This window comes from Mirounga leonina, unplaced genomic scaffold (assembly GCF_011800145.1).
Source record: "Mirounga leonina isolate KUSES-001 unplaced genomic scaffold, KU_Mleo_1.0 Mir_178, whole genome shotgun sequence".
Lineage (NCBI taxonomy): Eukaryota > Metazoa > Chordata > Mammalia > Carnivora > Phocidae > Mirounga > Mirounga leonina.
The window spans coordinates 22,861,430-22,871,452 of NW_023270464.1; the positions used below are offsets into that span (position 1 = coordinate 22,861,430).

General features: G+C 49.4%; 1 protein-coding gene across 1 annotated transcript in view; it reads left to right on the top strand.

The window, feature by feature from the left end:
• Positions 1–10,023, top strand: part of TICRR (TOPBP1 interacting checkpoint and replication regulator) — a 44,246-nt gene that overhangs the window by 33,264 nt on the left and 959 nt on the right. The window contains exons 16-21 of the mRNA XM_035024123.1: positions 2,566–2,656; positions 3,735–3,796; positions 5,008–5,142; positions 5,732–5,889; positions 7,625–9,728; positions 9,814–9,939. Of these exons, the coding sequence (XP_034880014.1) occupies positions 2,566–2,656; positions 3,735–3,796; positions 5,008–5,142; positions 5,732–5,889; positions 7,625–9,728; positions 9,814–9,939 (2,676 nt within the window). The remainder of the gene's footprint in view (positions 1–2,565; positions 2,657–3,734; positions 3,797–5,007; positions 5,143–5,731; positions 5,890–7,624; positions 9,729–9,813; positions 9,940–10,023) is intronic.

Here is a 10,023-nt window from a genome sequence, read left to right on the forward strand (position 1 = left end):
AGATCATATGATAATTATCTTTCTGATTGACTTATTTCACTTAGCATAATACCCTCTAGTTCCATCCACGTCATTGCCAATGGCAAGATTTCATTTTTTTGATGGCTGCATAATAGTCCATTGTATATATATACCACATCTTCTTTATCCATTCATCTGTTGATGGACATCTTGGCTCTTTCCATAGTTTGGCTACTAATTTTTTCATTTTTCAGCTTTAGAATTTCTGTTTGGTTCTTTTTTGGGATCTCTGTCCCTTTGGGGCAAGTCCTCAGTTTCCTATTTCCCTTTGGTTCTTTGGATGGAAGTTTTTAGGTCTTTGGACATATTTCAAACAGCTAATTTAGAGTCTTGGTCTGACAAATCCAATGTTTGGAATTCCTCAGGGACTGCTTCTAATGACTGTTTTGTTGTTGTTGGTTTTTTTTCTCTTTTCCTGCACCTGGGCCAAACTCTCTTGCTTCTTTGCATGTCTCATGTTTTATTGACAATTAGACATAATAAGGCAGTTCTGACAGACCTGTCCCCTTCCAGCCAGGGTTTGTTGTCATTATCAGTGCCACTGTTTGCTTGGTGACTTTCCTGAATTTAATTCTTTAAAGCCTGTATTCTGTCATGAGTGGCCACTGACGTCTACTCAGTTAGCTTAGATCCCACTAATGATCGGACAGATTTCCTTAAATGCCTGGAACCAGTAGGTTTCTCAGCCTTTGCTGTGAGGGTCCTAGGTGCGTTGGCTCATTTTCTTAGAAATGTAAGCTGCCTGGCTGAGTACTGAAGGCCTCAGGTTAGCCATGGGTGACAGCTTAGGCCTTAGAGGTTTCTTTTTTTTTAAGATTTTATTTATTTGACAGAGAAAGACACAGTAAGAGAGGGAACACAAGCAGGGGGAGTGGGAGAGGGAGAAGCAGGCTTCCCGCCGAGCAGGGAGCCCAATGCGGGGCTTGATCCCAGGACCCCGGGATCATGACCTGAGCCGAAGGCAGACGCCTAACGACTGAGCCACCCAGGCGCCCCAGGCCTTAGCGGTTTCTCCCGGGCATGCACACACCCCTACATTGCATGGAGTTTCAGATTCCTTTTTTTTTTTTTTTTTAAGATTTTATTTATTTATCTGACAGAGACACAGCGAGAGAGGGAACACAAGGGGAGTGGCAGAGGGAGGGGGAGAAGCAGGCTTCCCGAGGAGCAGGGAGCCTGATGTGGGGCTCAATCCCAGGACCCTGGGATCATGACCTGAGCTGAAGGCAGATGCTTAACCATCTGAGCCACCCAGTCGCCCCGGAGTTTCAGAGTCCTAAGAGTATGTTGGAGGTTTGCAGAGGCTCCTGTAGACGTCTCCTTCCCCAGTGTTCCCTTTTAAACTTTTGGTTAGCATATTGTTTGCCCCAGCTGTTACCACTCCCTCTGGCAGCTGTGATGTTTACATTTGCTGCCGATTGGTTTCAGAAAGTGCTCCCTGGAAAGAGGTTGTTTGCCCTGGGGTTCTGAGGTCAAACAGAGACCACCCTGGTGCATGGGGTTTTGCAGGAAGCTGCCAGACAGGTCAGATAATGACAGCTGGGAGTGGCGCTTTGGAGAAGGCTCAGTCCGGTTTGGCCCATTCACAGGCCCCTGGGCTGTTGGTTTGCACAGTGTTTGCAGACTGTTGGTTCTCAAGGCTAGAGGGCTGGGGAGAAGGGTCAGGACCCAGGCAGGATAAAGTTCTGTGAAGCTCGCTGTTACTACATTCACTGTTTTTCTTGGATAAATACTCCATGGATTGTTATAAACTGGTTAATTTCCAGAGTTCTAAAACTGATTTTGCCTATTTTTGCCCAGTGTTCTCATTCCTTTTATGGAGGAGAGTTATTTCAGAGGTCCTTATGCCACATTCCTGCTGATATCCCTTCTCTTCCTAGTCACTTTTTTTTTTGAAGATTTTATTTATTTGACAGAGCACAAGCAGGGGGAGCGGCAGGCAGAGGGAGGGAGAGAAGCAAGCAGGCTCCCCGATGAGCACGGAGCCTGATGTGGGACTTGATCCCAGGACCCTGGGATCATGACCTGAGCCGAAGGCAGACGATCAACCAACTGAGCCACCCAGGCGTCCCACTTCCTAGTCACTTTTAACTGCCTTTAAACTAGTCCTCCCATGAGCAGCTGAGTTACATAATCTGCGGAAATTTATGCCAGCTGGCTGGATCGTATTAAATACCTTAAAGCTGCATGACATATCAGCATTTTTGCGTACTTTATTTCATTTAATTATAAATATAAGAACCACTGATGAGTGAATGTAAAAGCTCTAATAAGTTTTTTATTTTTTTCAGGATTGCTTATTAGAGAATAATTTTACAATATTTTATGTTGGCTTATTTAGTCTCTGATGCTGATAAACTGTTGTATCATGTTAAATTGGGAATCCTATGGTTGGTTAGATGTTAGTCCAAAAACCATTAAGTGAAAACAAGCAAAAACCACTCTGGCGTGAGTAGTAAGCCATGCATAAGTTTAAACTGCCCTCTTTGGCTTGCTGCTACTTCTTGATAAGGTTAAATGAAATTTACGCCGTTTACATTTTAGGTTATCACAGACTGCTGACTAGGAGTGTGGCTGAGACTCCAGTACATAAGCAGGTGTCCAGAAGGCTTCTTCATAGACAAATCAAGGGCAGGTGAGTAACATCCTTGTCTAGCTGCTTCCTGCACCCACACGGCCTTGCTAATGGTCTGTGGGCTGCTGTCCATCTCCAAAAGCCTCTTGTGACTCCCATCTTAACTGTGTGGTTTATAACCAAAAAGTGTTCAGCATTCTGTAAATTCTACAAAGGCTAGAGAACCATACAAAATGTACTTTTTTGTCTCCCTTCTTACATTTGGCATAATTATTTTGAGATTTATCCATGGTGTTGCATGTGTCCATAGTTCATCTGTGTGTGTGTGCGTGCGTGTGTGCATGCACGCGCGCATGCTGAGAAGCATTCCATCAAATGAATATTCAGCATTTTTTAAAAAAAGCATTCATCATTGGATGGAGGGAGTTGTCATGGCTGCTGGGCAAGACTGGAAGTCTAGGATCTCAGCTTGGCCTGTGGGTGGGTGGGGCCAAAGTTTTCCATGGTAGTTAGTGTCTGGGAGTTTATCATGCTAGCTTGCCCCTTTCCTGGTTCTTTAGCCGGAGAGAACTGGCTTTCCTTAGAGCAGGTTTGTACCTGTTGATGTATTTGGGTTGTCCATCCCCCCCCAGCACCCTGTCTGGGATCTGTGAAGCAAAAAGGTAACTCCGGGAGCTCACTCTCCTGTCTCTCCTGGGGTCCTGAGGTCCCCAGCCAATCTGCCTCCTTTTGCCACCTTTTAGTCTGTATTTCATTTTCTATACAACGTCCAGGGTTTTTAGCTGCACTTCACAGGAACAAAAGGGAGCCTTGTCAGGGCTTCCTCTAGACATTACTCGTGTACGGATTTTACACACTTGTATAAGAATCTGCAGGACAATTGCAAGAAGTGAGATTGATAGGTTTAGAAGGCATACATATTTCTAATTAATTTTTATGTTGTAAAACTGCTTTCTAAAAAAGCGTGCTGACCATTCTCCTCCGGCCAGTAAGGCGCATGAGCGTGCGTGCCCGCGCTGGTGTTCTCAGACCCGGGCTCTGCATCGCTTTGTGAGGCGAGAGGTGGTGCAGCTCTGCTGTGCATTAAGTAGGAGCTAATAGTGACACTGAATCATCCTTATGCTTGTTGTTCCTTAAGGTCCTCTGATCCTGGTCCTGATATCGACATTGTGGAAGAGTCCCCAGAAAAAGGAGTACACGGTAGTGCCTACATTTGTTTTGCATTGCACGCAGGGCTTGAACTCACGACTCTGAGATCAAGACCCGAGCTGAGAGCAAGAGTCAGATGCCTAACCGACTGAGCTACCCAGGAGCCCCTCTTCTGTGTTGCATTTTAACTAGTTTCTCTGAAAACCTTTCTGTACCTGTGTTCTCTCTCAGCATATCCTAAGATATTTTAGAGATGTGACAGCTCTGGGCCCACAGTATAGATCAGTAAATATTTATTAGTAAATGGTCTCTTACACAGAATTGACCAAAGGAATTTCTGGAGAAGTCTTTTTACACAGTAGAAATGGGATTCAGGGTACAGGCTAACCACTGTGTAATACAAAGTGCTGGGGCTTATTTTACAAGTGCATGTGGGGTCACCTGGCTGGCTCTGTCGGTAGAGTATGTGGCTCTTGATCTCGGGGTTGTGAATTTGAGCCCCACGTTTGGTGTAGAGATTACTTAGAAATAAAATCTTTTTTCTTTTTTAAATTTTATTTATTTATTTGAGAGAGAGAAAGCAAGAGCAAGGAGGAGAGGCAGAGGGCGAAGCAGACTCTCACTGAGCAGGGAGCCTGATGCGGGACTCAGTCCCAGGACCCTGGAATCATGACCTGAGCCGAAGGCAGACGCTTAACCAACTGAGCCACCCAGGTGTCCCTAGAAATAAAATCTTAAAAAAAAAAAAAAAAAGTACTTGTGATTCAGGAGTTACCCCAAAAAACCTTCTTTTTTAATGATTCAAGTAATTTATTGTAGAAATTCAGAAAATAGAAGCAAAATTTTAATAGTCGGTAATCCCACAATTCGGAAATACTGTTAAGATTTTAGTTTTAATAATACTCTTACCGGTGTCGTTTCTATACAAATGTATGTAACATAAACAAAACTGCAATTTAAAAAAATTTTTTTTACAAAAGTCACACTATACAAACCTTTTTTTTCCCCCACCGTGGTTAAGAGGCTGGCAGTTTGAAACTTCTGAGGGTGACAGTCTAGTGGGTCAGTGGTTTTTTTGTACTCTGGGGCAATATATTATACCCTTTGTAGCTTTGTTACAACACTTCAGAAATCTCAAGTTAGTAATTTGTCAAATTTCCATCTTGTATGTGGTATTACGTAAATTTTACCATTTCATATGTGGGAAAATGTAAAAAGCTTGCATTTCTCCCTGGTTACTAACTGGGATTCTGGTTTTGCAGAAGTAAGCTTGAGACGAAGTCCTCGAATCAAGCAATTGTCAATCAGCAGGACAAACTCTGGTTCCTTCTATTCTGGGTCTCAGCCAAAGTCTCGAAGTGTACAAAGAGTTCACTCATTCCAGCAAGACAAGTCAGGTAACATGCTTGCTCACCTGCCTTCAGAAGTCTGGGTCTACTCGGCGGGAAGTGTTTTTGGGAAAAGTACAAAATTTGACATTTTCTTTCTTGACACTGGAGCAGTAGAATAGGTGTGTCCTTTAGAGGTTCAGAGTGATGGACAATCCATGACCTTCATTAACAGTGTCCTCCCTTTGGATTCCTACAGCTGGTCACCCACACTATCCTTAGAGGGAATTTATCCATTCAACAGGAATTACCCATTATTTCCACCTTGTGTTCATATTCTACACTCAAGCGTCCTAGGTAGAAGGTGATATCTGTTTGTCCTTCATGCTTTTATCCATCATTAGTCTGGATCCTCAGATACATGTTTTTGTATTTACAAATAGTTTTACTTGCCTAACATATATAAGGGCTATTAAAGTTAGTATGCGGGCTTATTAAAATCCAAGATGGCAGCAATAATTGTAGTTGCTGGCATAATTAGGTGGAATCCATCCCCACTCCCACTTGCTCTAAAAAATTGTACTTTTGTATAGACTGGCTGTTCTATTAGTATTGGGAGGGCAGGAGCTAAGAAAGACTCACTGTTTTTGACTTGCAGACCAAAGAGAAAATTCTTCAAACCCAAGTATTCGTTCTCCCAAGAGGCTGTTTTTTGGGGCATTGTCTGAGATGGTCAGTCCCTCAGAGAAGGGTTCAGCTCGAAGTCAGAGGCCTTCAAGAAACCCACTGGGCTCTGAGATACCCACAGCTTACCAGGTATAACATTTCTGTAATGTTTAAAACAGTGTGGTCTTGAGGGGAAAACAGAGACATGGCCCAGAAAACCCACTGAGTACATTAGGGATGAGAAAGCAGGTGATCTGTAGCTACTACTAGCTATTTGGGGGTGGTTGGGTTGATCCAGATGAATGATTATTGGGTATGTGGGGATATAAGGCAGTAGTCTGGCTGAGGCCATTGTGGTGGGGAGAAAATAGAAATGATCTCCTCTGGTCTGTTGGTTTCATCCACCATTTTTATCAAACACTATATATCTTTCTGAAATGTGCAGGGATCAGTCCTCTGTTTCCCTTACATTGTCCACCCAATCTAGTCACCCACCTCAGAAAGTTGAGAGTCACTCTCGACTGCTCCCTCTTTCCAGACAGAGCCAATCAATCCTACCACTTTTATTTATAGACCACATTTGATACCCTTCCCTCTTCTCCATCCCCTGCAGTTCCTGCCTGCCTTCAATTCTGCCTAGAACATTTCAGCTGCCTTTTCCCTCTCATGTCCATCCTGCTCCCAGAGGCTGGAGTGATCTTTCACACTGCATCACTTTGCTTAAAGCTCTATGACTCTTTGTTAAGCAGGGTTTTCTAGGTTTTCCTAAAATGGAACCCTTATTGTTAACAAATAATCTTTGCTTGGAAACCCAATAAACGGCTTAGAGGTTGGGGGAGGACACAAAGCTCTGGGGATGGGTTTGAAGACCACCGATCTCCAGGACCAGGGTCAGTCCTCCCAGGTGGGCATGGGCCGCTGTGGGCTGGCTGTGGCCCTTGCCTCTCACCACCTCCTGCTTCATAATCCACTTTCCCGGCCCTATCAGGCTGCACGCTGGCCTGCACACAGCTGCTGCTGCGATTTTAGGCAAAGGAAGAGTTCCTACTTCCCCACCTTTGGCCTTCACCTGCTGACACCCCCTTCTTAAAGACCTGACTCCCTGTTCCTGTCCCCCTTTCCTGCTAGCTGGGTTAGACAGCCAGCCTGCTCTTGTGCTCCCACGTTGTCCCGTGTGTGGCCCTGTCGGTGCACTGGTGACGCTGTTGTCATCTGGCTGTGCCCCATTGAACATGAAATGCCCATAGACCAGGATTCCCTTGAGATAATCAAATAGAAACGAAAGGTGTCTGATCTCCTTTATATGCTGGGTGCGTAACTGCCTTCTGCAGGAAGGGAGGGAGATCTGCGGCTGGGGAGTCTCCTTCCGGAGATGTTCTCTGTGCCGCTGTACCTTAGCTGTCTGGGTATTCCATACCGCACGTCCCGTCACCGGCACGTACACTCACACAGGGCCCAGCACAGTGGGGGCGTAGCAAGCGCGTGCTGAATGCAGGTGAACAGCAGAGGACGTGACCCCCGGAGGCCACGTTAGGCAGAGATCAGAAGGCGCTATCTCCTTGAAGAGAAGGGTAGCTGTGAGTGGTAGAGTGACACACCATTCAAGGCAAAGCCTGGTTTAGCTGCCGTATGCATATTACGGAAATTTTTTGTCTTAGACCCAAGATTAGATTCAGTGTTTGGTGCTAGGAAAAAACAGACAAGTGAAATCTGGGTCATGGTTGGAAGTGGAAACGTGTCGCTATTGGAAATCAGCTTACGGTCATGCCATTGGCCGCCCAGAAATCTCCCATCTGCCTTTCTCATTGCCTTAGAGAGGACTAAAATGCTCAATGGAGAATAGGGGTTATGATATTTAGGCACTGAAATAAGCATCTCTTTACAGACTCCTAAGAAGAGTAACCGGAAATCTCCAGGTTCTTCTAAAGCTACCCCAAGAAGGTTCCCTCGTACACCACAAACTCCACTGTGCACCCCGGAAAGGCAGCGGAAACCCCCTACAGAAGTGACTCCTGCCAAACAGGTCATTTTTAAGGAGTCCTTAAAAGACTCCTCACATAGCTGGGATTCACCATCTCAACCCAAAGTCACTCCTTGGAAAGGACACTCCCTGGCAAAAGGAGGAACCTCTCCTCTTGAAAAGAAGATACCAAGAACTCCCAAAAGGCCAGGGGGCCAGCCACCTGGATTTCTGAATTCTACTTGGCCACCCTCAGTGACTTCCAGTCCCGAAAGCACCTCCTGCCCAGCAGGCCTGACTGGGAGTGAGGGTCTGATGCCCGTCGGGTCGGCGCTGAGAACCCCTCCGAGAGCAGCAGCCTCAGCAGGGCGAAGAGAAACCCCTCCGGATCCAGCGCACCCCCCTCCCCGTGTTCCCGGGGCTTCTCAGGCAGAGGAGCTCACACACAAATGGAGGGATAAAGCTGCCTCAGTCCCCAAGACACCTCGGAGCACCAATCTGACTTCTGCCCCGCTTCTTTCTCCAAAAAAACCTTTGGCCTCTCCCTTAGGTGAAATTGCCAAGAGTCCATTTCGGGAATTTTCGATAGAATCTCCTCCCCCCGAAGAACTGGATTGGGAAGAGCCCCAGAAAGCACCCCCCATAGCCTCGTCTCTCTCCTGGCCTGGTCCCTCCACGCCCCCCCGAATCCCGCAGATTGCCCAGTCTGAGCCTGTGCCCCCTCGGGCCCCTGCTAAAACTGGAAGAAGGCACAGAGAGACCTCGGACCTGGAAAGCAGCTCCCTGGAGGGCCAGCCGAGCACCTCGGCCGCTCCTAGGGTTGCTGCAGCTGGCAGCCCAGCCGCCCTCACAGACGCTGGAAAGGACCAGCCTTCCCCGGAAAGACACAGTCCCTCTGGGACCGGCTGCGGGAGTGACCGGCGTAGGTCCTCTCCTGTGCTGAGGGCGAGTGTCCCGGGCCACCTCGCTGTCCTGGACGAAGCGGAGCACCACGGCAGCGACGGCTCGCCAGGCCACGTCACGGCAGCGGAAGGTGAGGCGTCAAGGCTGGTGGTGGCGCGGGAGAAGCCTTCTCCGTCGGCCCCCGGGAGCCCACCATCCTCTCCTGCCCGCGGGCCCCGCTCTCCCCGGGCCTCGTCCTATGCCCTGCGCCGCACGGCCGACAGAAGGCAGCGCCAGGCGGCCTCGCCGCTGGAGAAGCTGCAGGCTTCGACTCGGCTCTCTCAAGCCTCGGCCAGCCCCCAGACCTACGAGGTGGAGTTGGAGATGCAAGCTTCGGGCCTGCCCAAGCTTCGCATTAAAAAGATAGACACCAGTTGCCTGGCGGAAGCCGAGCCCCCGAGAAGGGAGGAGAGCTCCCTCCCTGGACTCAGCATGCCCGGGGCCAGCAAGTCCTCAGGGAAACCTGAAGCCACCTACGTGTCGCCCCCCTGCCTTCGTCCCTCGCACAGCACCCCCGGCAAGAGCGGGGGACAGACCTACATCTGCCAGTCCTGTACCCCCACCCGCTGTCCCCCTAGCACCCCCTCTCCGTTTCAAACAGACGGTGTTCCCTGGACCCCGTCTCCCAAACACAGTGGGAAGACCACCCCTGACAGCATTCAGGACTGGCCGCGGAGGAAGAGGGCGGGGGGCGGCAGCTCTGCGGGGAGGGGCGACATCGGCCTGGACCTCCCTGCCGGCGTGTTCCTGCTCGAGCCGGAGCGAAGGGAGCGAGGAGGTCTTGACCTCGGCAGCAGCAGGACTCCCCTCCTGGGGGATTTTGAGCTTGAGGGGGTGTGCCAGCTGCCAGACCAGTCGCCTCCCAGGGACAGTGCACCCCAGGCTGAGGAAGCCTTCTCCTGGGGCCAGTTTGGGTGGGGTTCCAGGAAGAGGCTCCTTCCCACCAAGGAGGAAGCGGAGTGTCCAGCCAAGAGGGCGTGTGAGGAGCAGAGAGGAGACGCAGAGCTGCGCAGGAGCGAGGGGTGGTCTCCACGTGCCAGTGGGCGGCACGTCCCCTCCCCGGGGGCTGACGACGTGTTCGTGCCAGGTGAGTCCGCGGCCCTGGGGTGGCAGCTGGCGGTTCGTTTGGCGGGGGCGCCGCGGGGCCGTGCTCACCCTGGACCCTCCCGTAGGTTCCACGCCCCCGCCGGGCCCTGTGCCGTGGAGCTGCCTGTCGGCTAGTGGCCTGCAGGCTCTCACCCAGTCCCCGCTGCTGTTCCAGGGGAAGACGCCTTCCTCGCGGTGTCCTGAGGCCAGAGGTAATTTGTTGAGTGAAGGTCCTGGAGACTTAGGCGGACCAAACTTGGGTCCTTCGGGTGACTCCCCAGAGCTCGCTCAGGGTG